The sequence below is a fragment of the Anas acuta genome, chromosome 16 (genome assembly GCF_963932015.1).
Source record: "Anas acuta chromosome 16, bAnaAcu1.1, whole genome shotgun sequence".
In the NCBI taxonomy this organism is placed as follows: Eukaryota; Metazoa; Chordata; class Aves; order Anseriformes; family Anatidae; genus Anas; species Anas acuta.
The window spans coordinates 13,337,021-13,355,310 of record NC_088994.1 but is presented as its reverse complement, the minus strand read 5'-3'; the positions used below and the strand labels follow the sequence as shown (position 1 = coordinate 13,355,310).

The 18,290-nt window shown below is 53.9% G+C and overlaps 1 protein-coding gene across 4 annotated transcripts in view; it reads left to right on the top strand.

The window, feature by feature from the left end:
- Positions 1–18,290, top strand: part of LAMA5 (laminin subunit alpha 5) — an 85,038-nt gene that overhangs the window by 17,630 nt on the left and 49,118 nt on the right. For all 4 annotated transcript variants that reach the window (XM_068700783.1, XM_068700781.1, XM_068700782.1 and 1 more), the window contains exon 3: positions 17,110–17,227. In XM_068700783.1, coding sequence (XP_068556884.1) covers positions 17,110–17,227 — 118 coding nt within the window. The remainder of the gene's footprint in view (positions 1–17,109; positions 17,228–18,290) is intronic.

The window sequence follows — 18,290 nt, the reverse complement described above, 5'->3', positions numbered from 1 at the left end:
AAGCAGCTACCCCAGGCCGTGGGGCAGAGGAGCAGGGTGCTCATTTGTGCCGTGCGCCTCTTCCCACCGTGCCGGGCTGCCCAGACATCACAAGCATCTGCACGGAGCCACAATGGCAAGCATCAGTTAGATGTATTTAATCAGGCAGGGGCACCCTGAGGGTGATAATGCCACTGCTTAAAAACTTTTTAACCTTCCAGGTAAGTGGGGTGGTTACGTTGTGCCCCCATCCTGGCCGCGTGCCAGCGCACACGTGCTCCCTTCTTTCACCGGTGGTCTTTCTTCCAGTGGTGCATGCCTACACGCCCAGAGGTCTTATCTCTACTCAATCGCAGCTTTCTTAAGCCCTTGTGTTCTCTGCAGTGCTCCCCTTATCTCTGTTCCTTTCCAGGGCTGGGCAGTGGGAGCAGGGAGGCAGGAGGGGCTGAGCAAGCAGTAAATGTGTTTGCCCTGCAGCGATGCCGCAGGTTGGCCGCAAAAGGCAAGGCTGAGAGCGGTGGGAATAACTGCAGGACAGCTGGGTTTTCCCAAATTGCTAGGATTTTACAAGAAACCCTGGTTTTAGGGTTTGAGGAAGAAGGGTTTGGAGTGTGCTGCTGCAGCACAGAACTGCGGTTCCTCATGTGAAGGTCTGCTCATGGAGTGGGGCTGAAAACTGGCCTGAAGGTCTCTGTCAAGTGGCTGGCTGGCCTTGTCTCTGCTCTCTGTGCCCTGATCTCTGCCTGCCAGCAGACTGAGGATGCTGTGAGGTTCTGGGAAGGTGCTTGCAGTAGTCCCAGGCGGACTGGGGGACCAGCAAGCAGCCACACTTGAGGTCTGGGCGGTGGGACAGGGACAGGGCTCTCCGGTCCCTTCGGTCAGCGGCTCCAGCCAGGCTGGGTTTTGGCAGCCCCATGCACTGCGTCCTGCCTCTTGGGAGGAGAGGCAGCCCAGCTGCAGTTCTCCTGCCCAGCTCACAAAAATAATGTCTCTGATGAGAAGCATTGCAGCTACTTCTGTGTTTCCTTTCCCTTTTCCTTCTACAAGCATTCAGTGGTGGCTTTGCAGCGTGCGGTCACCTCCTGGCAGACCTCAGGCTTTGATCAGCTGTGTGCCCGGGCTGTTGCCCTCTTGTGGTTGAACCAGAAGGAGAAAGCTGTGGGTTTATCGCTGTACCTCACGAGGACACCTGAATTGTTTGATGGCAGGAGCTAAGGAGTGCAGAGCCGGAGCTCTGCTTCCCCGGAGGGTGTGTTTTCTGCGTGGAGGGTTTATTATCCACAGCGAATGGCAGCAGCTCCACGATTACAACACTTTTAGCTCATTCTGTAGCCAGAGCTGAAGGTCTGGGGCATGGTGCATCTTTGCCCACCATTTGGGGGAAATCTCTGTGTCTGTACCTGGACTACATGTAGGTACACCTGCTGTGGTGCAAGCAGCTGTGTGGCCGTGCATATCCCTGAATAATGCACCAATAGCTGTCCAGCCCTGCTGGTTTTGCACAGTTTATAAGGCATCTGACCTTTCTTTTGCTGAGGCTTTCAACAAGCCAATTTACAGCCCGGGGAGGGACCACCCAGTGCCTGCTTTCGTGGCCGGCGGAGGGGGACGGGAGGGAACTCTTCAAAGAGCAGAGGAGGTGAAGTTACCACAGCGGGCCGTGTATTGATTTCAGGAATTGTGAGGCTCGGAGTCGGATGCCAGCCTGCTTTGCTCTGATCTCAGCAGAATCTGACCCCTGTCCCTTGCAGCAGAGGTGATCGCGTTTCCCTGGGCAGATCCCATTTCTGGAGGGCCGCCAGGGTGACGGACCCCATGCCTGGGAGCGGTGCGGGGAGGCATGGCAGGGGAGGCTGGGGCTGTGCCTGGTGGACACACCATGAGCACAAACCCCACCATGACAGCTCTGGAGGCTGGTGCCAAACAGGGCGGGTTGCTTGGAGCTACCCCGTGTGCACTCGTGGCTCTGCCTCCCCTCCTTTGAAGAGGGGGCGACTCTCTGTGAGAGCAGGAGATGAAGACTTGGTTCTCGGCTGAGTTGAGAGGTGCTGCTTACAAATGTTTATCCTGGAAATTATTTATAAACCTACCCCTGGGAGCAGGGTCATACAGCGCAGTGGCCTCCTGTGGACCTCAGAGCACCGCTCTCTCTTGGTCCTGAGCTGAGCCCATGCAGGATGGGCTGTGTCCTGCTGAGGGCTGCTGCTTGTCCTCCAGGAGCTGCTTCTTGTCCCACCGGTGTTTATGTCACTGCTGTGCACAGCTCTGCACTAAACACTAAATCACGCTCCCAAGTCCCCTGCTGTAGAAGAGCTGTGAGTGTCAGGCGAGGAACAGAAGTGCGATGGCTGCTGCTCTTTGCAGCTGCTGTAGAAGTGTTTTGGGTTCTTCACACACGGGTCATTAAAAGCTCCTCGTTAATCTCATGGGGGCATAACGTGCTGCAGGTCCTCATTAATCTCGTGTGGCTGTGAGCTGCCCGTCCCCCTGCCCCTATCCCCACAGAGATGAGCTGCAGGGGACAGCAAGGACATGCGGCGGCTGTTGGAGGCAGGCTGAGGTTGTAACCCCGAGCTTACGCTGTTTCCACAACCCCTCCTTGCATCGCTGTCTGTTTTGCTTGTGTTGAAGCACAGTAAATCCCCCGCTCCACCCCAGCAGTGCTATTTTCTGGGCAGGGAGTGGGGATGGGCGCTTGGGTGCTGTGCGGGCTGGGGCTCTGTCTTTGCTGGTGGAAAAGCTTTGGGGTTTTTTTTACCCACGTCCTGAGGTCCTCATCTCATGTCAGCAGCCAGCCCCAGTGTGGCTTGGCGCTCCTGTCCCCTGCGTCTCAATGTCCCCAGGGCTGGGATGGTGCTGGGGGGACAGGATGCGAGCGGGTTGGTGGTGTAGCTGCCCGGGCTCGGGTTGCTGAAAGGGAGAGGGGGAAACAGGTGCACTGCTGCGAGCACGAAACTAGGTCAGGGGCATGGCCTCAAACACACAACACACCGCTCCTCCGGCCCAGGGAAGTTCAGTCCAACCGTGCCTGGCTGCTGGGGCTCCTGCGTGCCTCACAGGCCAGAGATTTGGTGCTGCTGGAGGCTGCCTGAGCAGAAGTGCTCCCGGGAGTGATGTTTGCAGTTGGCCTCTTCCTTGTGTGCTGACACCTTCCTGACCAGGAGAGCTGGAGATGTTTTGAGAGCATCAGCCCTCAAGCAAAGTGAAGTCACTGCGTTTGCGCTTTCTGCAGCCAGGTTACCTGCTCGGCAGTCATGGGGTGGGTCAGAGAGGAGCAAGGCTCTGTGGCAAGCAAAGCAAAGCTTCTGCAGATGTCTGAGCCCCGGGAGCCACTGGGGCTCAAGACCAGAGTGACCGCACGTGTCTGCAGCGCGCTTCTTCTTAACGCCTTGTTTATTTGCTGTCCTGTTTGTTCTGGCACAGCCCGATCGCCTGCTGAGACAGATAACTGAGCGCTGGAGCACAGCGTGAGCGAACTTCTCTCCCTGCGGCTGCCAGGAGCAGCAGCTCTTCTCCCCGTGCCTGCTCAGTGGCAGCCAGGGAGCAGCTCAGGGAAGGTGAGGCTCGCCACACATCCCCAGGGCACAGGAGATGGCACAGCCCCTTTTGGACCTGCCTATGGGGTCTGGGGCTGGCAAGAGACTGGGACAACGTCTTTAAACATCTCTTGTCCCACAGTTAGAGGAGACAGAGCATGTAGGATGGGGCATGGGAAGGCTTTTGGCTGGATCACACCTTCCCTCTTCCCTCGTAGCTGCTTCTGGGTCCATGGAGAGCTCTGCAGTGCTTCAGGCACCTCTGCTGCACAGCCAGGGGGCTGGGGCCAGGCAGCAGCTGTTCCTGAGGGACTGCCTGTCCTCCTGCCACACAGCGAGCCTGTAATTTCATGTTATTAGTTGTGATAGCACTGCGTGTGTTTAGAAAACAACCCCGCGTGAGTCCTCCCTCTGAAAGAATTCGAACCTGTTGTGAAGTTTGGAGGAGAAATGTTTTCCCAGACAGCCCATCTGCAGCAGGACCTTGCTGTCAGCTGGGAAAAGCAGGTGCTGTATCCACAGGGGAAGCTTTCCTGGGGGCAAGGGGTGAGAGGCTCAGCACCCAGCCCCTTGTCCCCATGAGTGCCTCCAGTAGGGCCAGGTTTGGGCAGCCCAACCCCAGCTGAAGTCACACCTCAGCCACGACAGAGGGCACAGATCTGTTGGCAGCTAGCACAGCCCTGCTCCTTCCCACCTCAGCTCAACGCCCCTGCCCTGGGATTTGTAGTCAATGACTGCCTCCAGCCCTTGGGATGCGCTGAAGGAGCAGAGAGGGATGTGTAATGGGCAGGAAAGTGCTAAGGGGTCCCTGGTCTTTGCAGGGTTGGTGTGAGCACGAGCCAAAGCAGCATTTTGTGTGCGTGTCCTGCTCAGCATCGCCTCTGCTCTGTTCGGGGCTGGGCCTAGGGACAGCTCCAAGCAGCGCCCGGAGCACATCGGTTGCTGAGATGTGGGGAAGGGATTAAAGAATCCCCTGATACTTCAGTGGCTGATCGAAACCACACCGAAAATCTCTGCCAGGAGGAGTTGCTGGATTTCATTACATACATTACAAAGTGACCTCTTTTCATCCCGCTGCTGTCAGAAAATATCAGAAACTATCAATAGCGCGATTGATATCACACTCGTGATCTTATCAGCTCCTGCCTGTGAATTGTGACCGAGTTTAATTGACTCTTTCCCCGAGTTGGTTTGGGAGGGTTCCTCTTCCCCAGCAAATGAGTTTTCCAGCTGCTTACTTTAAAGGGAAAAAAAAAAAATAGTTAGGGATTTTCTTTGGCTACCTTTCCGGCTTCCAGCTGTTAAGTACTGGAAATGTGTTCTTCATTATGTCCGAGAGAGAAATGTTTCTTTCTTCCGATTGGGGTGGCAATAAATAATTCGAAGCATAATGTGCTGTAGACAAGCGGGTTAGTATCATTTGTTCTCCGCACAGCAGCGTGCGGCGGGGAGCAACCACTGACATGACGAAGAGGCCGGGGAGGCACTTGGGTCTTGCCTTAATACATCAGCTTAGGCTGAGTGCAGTAACTTTTGTTATTTGGGTATAGATTCAATAACCGAGTGTCCAGGTCTACCTGTAGGCAGCTTTGCATTAATTAAAAAAAAAAAAAGTGGAAATAAGTGATTTTTAGCAGCCCTTTGAGCGAGCACACTGCACGTTGCTGCCTCGGTGGCACCTCTCCAGCACACGGCGCCTCTCTCCTCATCTGACCCCTGAGCCCTCAAGTCCTGGAGTGATCTCGACGAGCCAGCGATGGGGCTATTTTGGGTTAGGAGGAGGAGGAGGGGTGAATTCCAGTTTTGTGGAGCGTTGCCTCCTCTGCCAGGGTTGGCTCCAGCTTGTGCGCTTCTGGTGGTCTTGGCCAGGCCAGCATGACCAGCGCGCCTCCACTACCAGGGGGGTCCCAGGACACAGCCTTCCACTAATTCCTCCTAACCTTGGGTAATTGAGGCTCACAAGTTTGGCATGTGTGTTCCCTGTTTGGTCAAGGAGGTGCCAGGGGTTAAAGGAGATGAATTCGTGTGGCTGCAGGTGTTGGTGGCTGTGGTGGCTCCCCCGGCAGATCCTGTGGTGACGTTGGGGACTGATGGCAGCACACAGGTCTTCTTGGAAAGAAAAGAAAGCATCTTTTTGGAAAGGTAGGGAAAGAGGGAGAGAGAGGGTTGTCATCGATGGTTGGTACCAACCCCTTGTCTAACTCAGCTCAGCTGAAAGTGGTGTAATGGGGACGCACCCCTGAACCAGCCCTGGGAGCAGAACGAGGCAACGTCTCATCTGATGCTGCGGGTGATCCGTCGGTGTGAGAGGGAAAAAATACCGAAAATTTTGCCATGAGCTAATTGAATTTCAAAGGAGTATGAATCAGAATAAGCCCCCAGTGAGAGATGAGGTCACTGACAGACAAAGAGCAGAGCTGGAAAGTGCAACTAAAATGTTTCTCAGACAGGAAAGGAAGCCGTGGTCCCTCAAGTGGGACAGTGGCCTGAGGCACCAGTCTCTGCTGTGGTCCTGGTTCTACAGCTGGGAGCAGGCAGCGCTCGCACAGCCCGTGTGGTGTTTGGGGTGTGAGGGGCACGCAGAGACCTCTGTGGCAATGGGAACAGGCTTGAACACTGCTGTGGGATGGAACAAGCTCGTAAGTGTGTGTGTGTCATATCTGCTATCTCTGCTGGCACCAAATTGCAGAAGTCAGCTGTGGTGTTCTCTCCTGCCTGAGAACCTCTGAGGGCGTCTCCATCTTCTTGGCCTCTCCCATTTTCCCTTACCCCAGCCCAAAGCTAACAGGAGAGGCAGGCTGTGAAAGGGCTTCTCACATGTTTGAGATTTTCCTTCCCAATGTGGTGAATGCTTTAAAACGTTTTGCCCGCAAAGACGGCAGCATGTGTTTCCCTTTAAAGTGATGTTTAATAAGAATATTTTTAAAATAATTAAAATACCAATGAAAGCAGGAGGGCATAAGCCAAATGCTAAGAAAAAGCCCTTGAGGATAGAATGAGTTGGTGAGCAACTGGGTCTTGAACTCTGTGGGAATTGGACTCAATCTGTGAAGTCTTCCCGGATATCCCGCCACGATTTGGAGCCCTAAAAATAGCACCGGACTCGAATGGCCCAGATGACCTCAAAGCTGCTTTGCAAGAGACTTGCAGCGTAGCCAGGGTAGGTGGACACCCTGCAGCATATCTGGGCTTCAGAAACTTCTGCGGCGGGGATTGCTAATTGATCGCTGCCCTTCGTTAGCACCGGGCTGTGATGGATGGGGCTGCCAAGTTCACTTCTGGAGCAGGCAAACAGCGGTGCAGGACAGTGGCCTCCTTTCAAAAGCTGAAGTGAGTCTAAAAGGCCCAATTAACTGGGTCCTGGGGGGGCTGTCCCACCAACAGCCACAGCCCTGGCTGCCGGCTGTGCTGGCTGCGAGCCCGCTCCCTGATTTATTTATTCCTGGGCTCCGCACGGGCCCCGGCCCCAACCCACAGCGCTCCGAGGCTCAGCGGAGGAGATGGGAGCGCACGCAGAAAGGTGCTTGGAGAGGGGCTCTGGCTGGGAACAAAGCAGCCAATTTCCTTTCACCACAGACGAGCCTTATCTTCAGGAGATTGCGTTTGTCTCGCATGGTGCCTCTGGTGTCGTAACTGCGCTCTTCCTGGAGATAGGGCTTGAGCAAAAATCCCACAGCAGGAGCCTGGCCTTGGATTGTGGCTGTGACTCAGGAACCCCGACCCATGGGGGATGTGCTGGGACCAGGGAGCTTGGGGCTGAGTTTATTTGCTCATTTGTTTATTTTCTTTACATATACATATATATATATTATTTTTTATTTTGGATTTGACAGAGGAGGGGAGCTGCGGGGCTTGTTGTCTTGGCATATTGCTGATTAGGGCAGCTCAGTGCCTTTTGGGGTCTCCAGCACCAGCCAGACCCCTGCTCCTGTGTGTGGCTGGTGTGTGAGCATCCTGGAGGTGCCTGAGCACTGCTTGGGGCTGTGCCCCTGTGGGGTTGTGCTGAGGGACAGGCCTGGGCTCTCTTGCTGGGATCCACTGGTGGGTGTGGAGTTTCCTCCCAGCAGTCACGAACAGATATTCTTCCTAAGAAAGATCTCTAGGATGTGGTCTCCTTGGCCAGACAGCAGGTTGGTTTCTTCAGCTCATGGGAAACTTTTTTACCGTGTATCTTCAAAAACATAACCGCAGGAATCAACTGTTGGGCAGTTGTTGGTTTAAAAGGGTTGCAACGTGGCTGGCAGATAGGCTGCTAGGCTAGTCCACCGTGCCCCAAACCACATTTTATGGTCCTGGCACAAATGCGGCTGAGAAATTTGCCTTTTCTCTTCTCCCTTTCCTTCAAACCCAGCGCTGCTGCTTGTGTGAGATTAACAATGGGCCGCAGGTAGGTCAGGCTGGTTCGGGCTGAGTTCAGAGCAACACTTCACCATGATGCACTCAAGGCACTGAATTTTGCAGTTCTCCCATCCCTACTGGCCAGAGGAGACAGCTTCTCCTCTTCTGTAAACCCCAGCCTGCCTCTGCCACCGGTGCTGAATAGCCAGGTTGTCAGAGTCAGATTGGTGTCCGTGTGTATAAATATATATATAAATATATATTTTTAGCTCACGCTCTTTTCTGTGATGTTAAATGTTCTTGAAGCTGGGCAGGAAGGAGCTGGTGATAAGAGAAGAAAAGGCTGGAGTAAGTCCTGCGAGCAGAGATAACGCTGAGCAGGGAGTGTAGGGGTGAGCCGGCACTGGAAGTTCAAGGCAGCCAGCTGGGCTCATGATGTGCCCGAGGCAGCTTTGGGGTAGCTCGGAGCACTGTGCTATTAGACACGAGGCCATTGTGTTCAAAGGTGTATGACATCATCCGTACTTTGCTCTAAAAATACTTAAATCTCAGTCAAATTAAGGGATTTCCTCTTATACCTGCCCTGAGTCACGAGGTCCCTCACAGGGCTTCCTCCTCTGCAGGAACCCCGTTTTTTCTCGTGCCATTTAACCACAAGTGGTGATCACTGAGCTTGGGGGTGAGCTGTGAGATGAAGGTGCACCGCGTTACACCACCGTGCTTTATTTTTATGTATTTTTATTTATGAAGATCGGCACTCCCAAGCTGATCTTCAGGTGCCCACACCGTTCCCATACAGAAATTGGGCAAACCCAGGAGGCCGCGCTGCGTTGTGCTGGTTGTCTTTGATTGAGGAGCAGAAACGAAGCAGGATGAAAGGTCACACCGGACTGCTTAGCGAGTTGCTGCTTGCTGCTGGGAGGAAGTTGAGGAATTTTGGCCCAGCACAGGCTGAAATTCCTCCTGGGTTGTGTGGGAGCCTTCGGCCTGGGGGAGGCCACTCCACTTGCAGGTCCGCTGAGGCCTCACTTTGACTTTTCTTTGTCAGGACACTAATGCTTTGCATCGTGCCAGCTGTGCCCCCAGCTGTGCCCATACACCTGGTCAGCAACGTGCCGTGTTTCATGATGGGTTTTGGTCACAGCTGCTGCCAAAGTCACGGATTCCTTCTGTGTGTTTTATCAGCAGAACAATCCGTGACTGCGGACGCCTCGTTGTCCGCACCTCAGCATGCACGCAGCTGGTGAGCTGTTAACCAAATTAACCGAGAGCTGTTAAAATACAGTCAGAGGAGATGGGAAAGAGCTTGGTGCTGCTCCCAGTCTGACACCCTCTTGGTGAAATCCTCACCTGGGGATGTTGTGCTGGGCTGGAGGAGGGCTGAACACAGTCTTTTAATGGGACTCTCTTCTCCTTGTGCTCAAGGTCAGAGTTTCAACCCTATTAGACTGCCCGTTGGTAAAGAGGAGATACCAGGCAGTTGTTACAAGTAAGAGAGCTCTCAACATGAAGCTCATTCTTCTCTGTCTGAGGAATGGATGCCCCGAGAGGTCCCACCCTGTGCCCACAGCCCCAGTCAGTGCAGCAGGGGATGGGGCCTGGGCCGGGCTCTCCTCCAGGCCGTGCTAGTGGTTGCTGCACAGAGATGGTCGGTCACTGGGGGAAAGAACGGAGGACATGGTTTTCATTAAAATTAGACCTTCTCCCTCCTCCACAACCTTTTGAAAAATGAAGCAGAAATGCCTGGTTTGTCTCAGTCCACATCCCATGGCTGTTTGCGCCAAGACGCCTTCTCTGTCAGCTGTGCTGGGGCCAGATGGGCCATGAGCTTGGGGAGGGCTGTCGGAGGATGCTGCCACTGAACTTCGCCGTCCTGGCTGCAGAGTGGTGAGTGTAGGTCTGCCTTCAGCCTCCCCAACCAGCTCCTATAACCCAGGGAGCAGCGGATGGCTGGTTTTGTAACCATGATGTAGTGGCACACACCGTGCCATTCCCTCCTTCATACATGCACGCTGTCTGTTGGTGAAGTCTTCCTTGGTGTACTGGTGCACCTGGAGATATTTTCCCTGTTAGCTCTTCAAGTCTGTCTAGCATTAAAAACTGCATCAGTGCTTTCCCTTTAGTAAATCTCGGAGGCTCGTGGGGCACAAATAAAACCGCATCTGCCCGCTGGGTCCTCCACTGCTGCTCTTCGCTTTGGTTATAAATTGGTTTTGGCTTCCAGCTGCTGTCATGACATGGAAAAGAAGGAGGCGGCTGGTTGTCTATTAATAACCATTTAGAAGCAATAGCTCTAAAAAACTTTCCCTCGGAGGCCTCATTTCACAGTTTATCTTTTTCATTTATTTACTGTTTCATTTCATTTGTTTACTGCTTCGTATTATGCAAAACGAATGTCCTGAATGCATTCGGTGATTAAACGTGCGAGATGCTATTTCAGAAACGTGCTGAAATCCATACAGAAAGCCTCCTAAGAATAACAGAGCAAAGAGAGAGACCGGTTCTCGCGGAGTTACCAAAAAAAGACTCTCCCTACGTGAGAAGTGACAGCTCCCTGAAGAGAGCTGCGTCTCGCTGCCTCAAATAACTGCTGTCGTATCGCGTCCCCCAGTCCTGCTTTCTGAGCGATTTCAGATTTAGGATGCAAGCACTCCCGTCAGGATTAGCAAGCAGGAACTCCCTGCGTCCTCTATTTATAGAGAAGCTCGTTTTTCCGTATATTTTGGGGCGAGTAGACTCTTTGCTGGCATAGTTTTCTTTTTGCTGAAATCAGCGGCACACTTCTGGTAAATGCAGGGAGCAGAATTAAGGCAACGTACAAAGAGCCTTTGAAAAATCAGCTCCAAGAACATTTTTTTTGTGTCCTCAAAGCCATCTCTGTGTAGGTGGCTGGCTTGGGTCAGCCGGCAGGATTTGAGTGACTCCCAGTGAAATTCCTCTGCAGTACCGGGTCTTTGGGGGGCATCGTTGCCCACCTGGCTGCATGGAGCTGCTGGCGAGCACTTCACCTTCTTCACTTGTGCACATCAGGTGGCTCTGCACGAGTTCGTTTTCCCCTTTTCTTCTTTGAGTCCCTTTTTCCTTACCCCTCTTTCCAAGTAAGGTCTTCCTGGGAGGAGCGCAGCCCTTTGGAGGAGCCCAGTGGGAGTTGCCCCTAATCCTGCCAGCTGCTTACGATGCAGATGCTCTCCCAGAACATCTGGCTCCCAAAAAAACATTCCCAGAATCTTCCTGGAAGCAGTTGGCAGTCACAGAGAGTCAACACCTCAAGGTAAATAGTCTGAGAACCCAAAATGCTGAATACAGTCACTGGGTCTTACCCATCTTATCACTGAAGGATTAGGGAGTGTTAAGGGCATCTTTACTGCCCCATGGTGCTGGGCTTGCACTGGTGTTTGCAGGAGGATTAATGCGACCGGGAGGGTTTCAGTCCTTGTTGTGGGGGCACCCACTCCTCCCCGTGTCCCACGGGGTGCCTCAGCCTGCTCCAGGGCTGGGCTGGACTTGGGGGCCTGCATCCATCCCCCTGTGCAGGGTACCTAAGGGCATCTGCTCTGTGGTGGCAGAAAAGCCCGCTTAGCCCTTCTCTGGGGCTGTGCTAGTTCAAGTTTGGGCTAAAGACAAATATTTAAGTCTTGTCTCTAAGCAGATACCTTACACCTCTCCCACCAGCCTAGAAAGTGCAAAGGGCATCTCAGCCGAGTGCTGGATATCTCCTAATGCCCAGTGAAAGCCTGGGGTGGGCGAATCCTTATCTGGAAGTGGCTGGAGCATCCTCTCGAGGAATTCCAGCCATCCCCTCCTGCCCTGACCGCGTTTTGCTCTGCTGTGATGCCTCCAGTTACCTGCACGCCCCGTGAGCGTGTCTGGCTTCGGCGACACCGGGCTGGCTGCTGGGCTAGCACAGAAACCAGCTCCTGAATTCAGAGGGGACGCTTGTGAGCTGGGGCTGAGCACACGTGTGTGTTGAAGCACGTCCAGGCTGATGCATCAGCATCCCCCAGGTGCAGCCACATCGCACGGGCTGTTTGCAGCCCCAGGACCTTGCTGGATGCTCCCTAAGCCTCACAGTGGCACTGCTCTGCCCTGGTTCGTGCCGGGTGCCCGGATTTGGTCCCCCGAGGATTTTTGGCAGGAGGCGTGCGTGGCACTGCCCAGGGAGGGACAGCTCGCCCAGGAGGATGCTGCGAAGATAAAGCAGAGCTGTGTGTGAGATCCGCGAACAAGCCAAATCCTTCTCAGAAGCGGCATTTAAAGCAAAAAATCCTTTGTGGAAAGCTGTCCATTGGCTGTTGACAAAAGCCAAGCCGCTCAGAAAGGGGCTGAACAGGCACCGTTCAGAAAATACCATCATAAAACGTTGGGTTGCTGCTGCCTTATGATACTGAGCAGGTTTCGTGCTTGTCTGTGGTTCCCAGCCCATGGAGAACAGGAGAGGGTTTTCTTTGATCTCTCTCAATAAAACTCTTGAGTTTTAAGAGAAAAGCTCAAAAATGGCTCAGTGCAGAGCTCAGTCCCTTTCCTTTCCCCCGAGTTTTGGTGGTCACCTGTCCCTGCAGCCACGTTGTCCCAGCACCGTTTTTGCTTCCTAGAAGGGCTGAAATTGTTCTCGTGTGACTAAATGTAGGCACGTACCTCCCAGCAGCTCAACACTGAGATATTTTAATGAAGGATTCTGAAGGCTGGGCTAGGAGGAAATAACGCTGCTCTGGGACAGCTGAGGCTCAGCCAGGCAGTTAATGAGTAAACCCATTGCTTCAATGACAATAAATGATTACAGGCAGATGATCTAAAAGGGGCAGGGTGCTGACCTGGAGAAATTCAAGGGCAAGTCAGAAGCTCCCTGGCTTTCTGGGATGTAGTTTGTTTACTAAATGCTGCCGTCTGGCTTTGCAACACCTTGGAGGAGCGTGAGCGAGACCTCACCAAAGAAACTCGGGATGGGGCTGGTTCTGGTTTGCTGTCTTGTTTTCACATGTGTCTCCTGGGGCTGGAAGAGTGCAGTCGGTGCCTGGAGAGAGGGAACGAGGAGCTGGGGGAGCTCGCTGCTGTGTGCTGCTCCTGCAGGAGGACGGGCGGGCAGAGGATGCGCTGCCCAGCAGCAGCGGGGTTTCTCTTGCCTCCCAGGTCCTCAGTTTTGTTCTTCAAAACCTTAGCAGTGGGCAGTAATCAGAATTACATTTCCGTGGTGTTTTGGTGCTCGTAAAGCTGCCCAGTGCCCAGATAGGCAGAGGGAAGAGTGGGAGGGAGGTGGAGGAACTGCCCTCACCTGCATCTTCCCCTGCTGGCTCCGGGACTGGCTCCGTCCTTCCAGGCACTGCGAGCGATGGTCCCTGGGGAAACTGGCTCCAAAACCACTGCCAGCAGGGAGATGGCACCATAAAATACCCCTGGCTGAGTGTCCTGGCTGAGGATTCACTGTGTGAAATGAAGGGGGGCTGAGTTGCACCTGGTGTTTTTTTTGGAGATGGTGAGAGCCTGAGATCTGCTTGCCTGGAGGCAAGTGTGTGCATCAGAGCTGGTTTGCACCTCCCTGCCCTGTGGAGAAGGGAAAAAGAAATTGCCTAAGAGTCTGGGAGCACAGAGCTTTTTATTCATCTGCCTGATAATAGGAGCTAAATAAAGGCTCTGGAAAAAAAAAATACACAACCATTTCTCTTGCAATATTGGTGGGGCAGAACTGTACTGGAACTAAACATGGAACGAAAAGTCTGGCTTTTTTGCCAGCTCTATTTTTGGAGCGACTGCTCCATCTTTGTCGCTTTGTGAGTTTTCTCAGCACGTGCACTTCAAGCAAGCAATCTGCCTTGATTTTTTTCCGGCAGGCTGTCGCACTCTACGAGATAAGGATGGCGAGGCAGGGGACTCAGCAGATTTGACGAGACATCGCTCTGAATACCAGGATGTGGGTCCCGTTCCAGGGGGAGGTTCACTGCGGTCACAGCCTCCTGAATGTTTTCTATGCTCCGGCTAGAGATGGGTCTAGCCTGTACGAGCTGGAAAGAGGGTGTGAGATGTTGGCTTCCTGCTTTGTGTCCCAAAATTGCGGTCCCAGCTGGAAGGGATGTGTCCCAGCATCGTGCCATAGTGCTCACGTTGCTCTGGGGCATGGAGCAGGGAATGGTGTTTGGCCCCGGGAGCAGGAGCGGGGTAGGAAAACCTGAGCTGGGCTTTGGCTGAGCTGTGGCTGAACCGGCAAGGACCCAGCAGTTCTGGTTCTTTCCTGCAAAATGCTGCAGTAAGAGATAAGTTAGCATGCTGGGTATTTAGTGCAGCCGGCAGCACGAGGCCTTTTTTTGGCTGTTGGCTTCCCGTTACAGAGCGCTGAGCCCCAGGCTTGGCTTCGAGTCGAGTTTCAGCCTCTCACCAGGCACTGCTGTGGCTGCATCGTGACTCAGAGCACTTCTGAGAGCCAGAAGGACGCGAGGAGTTCGGACTGGAGGATGTTTGGGTAGGGACATTTCTTTCCAGCATCGGACTGGAAGGCGAGAAGGACCCCACAGAAACTCCGTGGAATGTACTGACTGTAAGCTCGTGGCTGGCTGTCTTTGCGAGAAGATAAATGGAGAGGACGGGGACGTGCCTCATGTTTCTAATTCTGTGTTTGGGGTTGCTGCTGTTCATTGAAAGCATTTCCCCCGAAGTGTGAGAACAGAAACGCGAACGCTGCTCTTGGGAAGTGCCCAAACCAACGTGTCCTGTTGGGAAGCATCGTGCCTGCGTGGGTCCCCCAGCAGGGCAGAAGTGCCACGAGCAAAACTCCGCGGTGCTGCTGTGCCAGGGATGTGTCCTCTGGGCTGAGGGCAGTGCCAAACGTGTTTCAGACCTGACTGGTGGTGTACATCACGGTGCATTAAAGTCAGCTGAAGGAATTTTTCACTGTGGCTTCTTTAACCATCGGGTGTTTTCTGCCACTTCAGGCTCGGTACTGTAAAATTGGTCCTAAATTCAGTGCTGGTAGCTCATAGGGCAGACCCTGGGGACAGGACCTGATGGAGTTAGGACACGTAACCCCAGTCCTGCAGGACAACGGGATGCTGTGCTGCTTGTTTTTGCAATACTGCCTTGTTTTGGCGATGCTTTGTTTTGTTTTTAGCTTCGTGAAGGCGGGTTGGCCCTTTGGCACTGCCTGCTCTGAGCCACGGGCGGTTCCCAGTGCCTCCCAGCTCTCCCAGTGCCTCCCAGCTCTCCCAGTGCCTGAGGCCAGAACTGTGACCCTGGAGCCACAGTGGCTTTTGTCCAGTTGAAGGCTGTGGCAGCTTCCAGCAGGAGCAGTGGTGTATTCCCTGGAGAATAAAGCCGGAGGAGGATTTCTAGTGGAGGGAAAGTGAAACTGCGCCGGCTGGTGCTCAGCCCTGCTCCGTGCCAAGAGGTAGATGTGAACCTGTGGGAACGGGGCCTGCAGAGAAAGCAGCAAAAAAACATCCTGAGCTGAAGCCTCTTTCACTAACGAATAACAGCTCTGCTGGGAGGGTAAGCGGGCAGAAAATGCTGCTCCTCCAAAAAAGCTCAGTCTCCTGTGTCTTGATACCATGCAGGCAACAGAGGGGAAGACGAGGCAGCGTTTAGGTCTGTCTTCCTTCAGGCTCCAGCAGCTCGAAATGTCTCTTTCCCCTTGCTCACAAGGCTTTTGGCAGCCGGGAGCTGTGCTGGGTTTTGATTTCTTCGCTCTGATTGCAGCGGTGCTCACAAATCCCACGCTCCTGCCCCTTGGCAGCCAGAGAACAGCCTCCGACCTGCGACAGCCCCGCGGTGCTGCAGGACCCGCGGCTTCCCCAGCCCGATGGGGCTCCCTGAGCATCCCCCAGGTCTGAGGGTGGGTGCCAGCAGCCTGCAGTGGGATCACAACAGCCCCTGGGGAGTGGAGCAGAGGCTGTCCTGGTGTCAGCAGCATCCTGCTGATGTTGAGACAGAGCCGGGACCATCCTGCAGGGCTGCACCGTCCCCTCTCTGTACCCTAAAAGCACTCAGACCCCCTCATCTGCATGGCTGTAGCAAGGCGTGTGCTTCATGGCTGACCTGGTAGCTTTAAATGCCTCTTCCCTGCCTCTTCCATTCCCCTTAAAAAGCCTGGTTACCAGCAGGGCTGTTTTGGAGGCCTGTTTTGATTAATCCTCGCCCTCTGACTCCGCGACGTGTGCGGCTGGGGCAGGCCGAGCTGCAGGCAGCTTTCTGGTGCCCCCGCGCTGAGGCAGGCACGGAGCCTTCTCCTTCCCTGCAGACGTGTCCCGGGTAATCCTTGGGGGATATATATGCTCGTACAGTACCAGCTTTGTATGAGGAGGGGCTGCTGAGCCGTAAATCTCCGTTTCTCGAGCGCCGAACTCCCTGTTGGGTTGGTTTTGATGTTAGGAATTTTCTCTGATAAGGGAACTTTATTTGCCTTTAAATATCACTTTGTGACAGGATGATGGAGTGGGGATTCTTGGAGCAAGCCCGTGCCAGCCGGGGAAGGGAAGTTCTGCTGGGGCTTTTGTTTTTCTCTAGCGCTGACATTTTAGCTCTTTACAGAGTACATTTATTTTATTCTTGGCAAGGCTGCGTGCACACACGTCAGTGTCCAGACGAACAGGGGCAGCCCGGCGCTGGAACTGTGCTGGAGCCAAGTGGGGCTCCTGCCCTCCTGTACCTGCGGTGCCTGGGGGAGAGGAGCAGTCACGGGGCTTTTTTGCAACCACCTTCAAAATGTGGCTTGTGGGGGTGCAGCAGAGCTGCCAAGTGTAGAGCCTTAAAAAAAAAAAAATCTAATTTTGAGGTATGACGTGCAAGGTGCACACGGGGTGTTCCAGGCTCCGGGCAGATGTTAACAGTTCGGGGTGTCACTTGGTACCCCAAGAGCAGCCCGAGACTTTGTAGCATTTTACAGCTTTTTGTGATTTCCTTGCAGAGCTTGGTGGTGGGACCAGCACAAGTTTCCTCAGCAGGACCTGGGCATTGGTTTCTGGTGCCACCTGCTCGGTCGAGGCTAAGTCAGAGGAGCCGCCCAGCACAGCCTCCCGAGCAGGGCCCATAGCCACAAAGTATGAGTTTTGTTTGCATTCGGACTCGTGGGAGCTGAGCTCCCTAATCTGTCTCTCTCCCGCAGCCGTGTCGTATCAGCATCCTTTTAGATACGGAGGATTTTGCTCCACGAGCTGCCTGTGAGCAGCGGGCTCTGCAAAGCGGCAGCTCCTTTCTTCAGCCGGGAGCCCCCAGGCTCCCCCTGCTTTTCATGAAGCTTTGAGCAGCCGACTAACTCCGTGTTCCTCTCTTTCAGCTCTTCCACGTGGCGTATGTCCTGATCAAATTCGCAAATTCTCCTCGTCCTGACCTCTGGGTGCTGGAGCGATCTACTGACTTCGGCCTTACCTACGAGCCCTGGCAGTATTTTGCCTGTAAGTACGGCAGCGTTACGAGAGAGCTGCAGCGTAGTGAGGCCAAAAGAAAGCCCAAGTGCAAGGACCGGGCTGCTTTGGAGCTGTTTCTGGGTCACGGCTGTGATGTGGTACATGTCTCCTGCCCAGTAAGGCTGCAAGAGTTGAGTTTAGGATTGTAGCAGTGGGGTAAGGTTGTGGTGCTCCTCAGGGCAGCAGAACAGCTTTTCTAAATGTATTTTTTAAGGTATTGTCACTGGTGCCCACACATTCGGCATCTAGAGATTTTCTAGATGCCAAAGCTGGCACTGGTGTCAGTGCTTGGGCATTGCTGGTCTAGGTGCAGAACCTCAGATTTCTTTCCATCTCCTCTCTCTGTCTGCCTGCCCTGTACCATGCCCAGACTAGCAGATTTCGGCTCTCCAGAAACAAACCCGCAGCTCACTTCCAGGTGGCTGCAGGAACCCAAAAGTCTGGGGGCAGAAAGCAGCCCCCTTCCCCTTCCCCTTCCCTTCCCTGCTTACCAGAGCTGGGATGCAGCCTGGGCAGGGTAGGGAGCCGCTGCCCTGCTGCTGTTTGGATGGGATCAGAGGAGGCACTTGGACAAGGAGGCTCCAGAAATCCATCTGTGCGTTTGCATTCCCTCCTTACCAATTCTCTGATTAAAGCCTGATCCCTTTAGGAGCAGCTGGTTCTCTGGCAATTTGTCCCACGGGGTCTGTGGGGCAGCCAGATCTGAGGAGCGCGTTAACCACTGTCCCCTGCCCAGAAGCAGCAGCACTAACTGGGAGAAGATGAGAGTTAAGATCTACAACCAGAGCTTAAAACCTGTCATGGAGGGACCTCGGAGCACTCAGAGGCCTTGCCCTGGGCTGCCCCTCAGGGCTCGTATTTCTGAGTTACCTGTCAGCCCGTGCTTTAAAGGAGCTGCAGGCATTTTGTGTGCTGCATTGCCTTGGCATGGCAGCTCCTCTCCAGCGCTCAGATTTTCCCCTCTGCCGTGTGCTAGGGGCGAGTCGCTGCTGTCAAGTTGCTTGTTTTGTGATTTTTTTTTTTCTTCTGTAAGGAGAATTTCCCTCCCAGC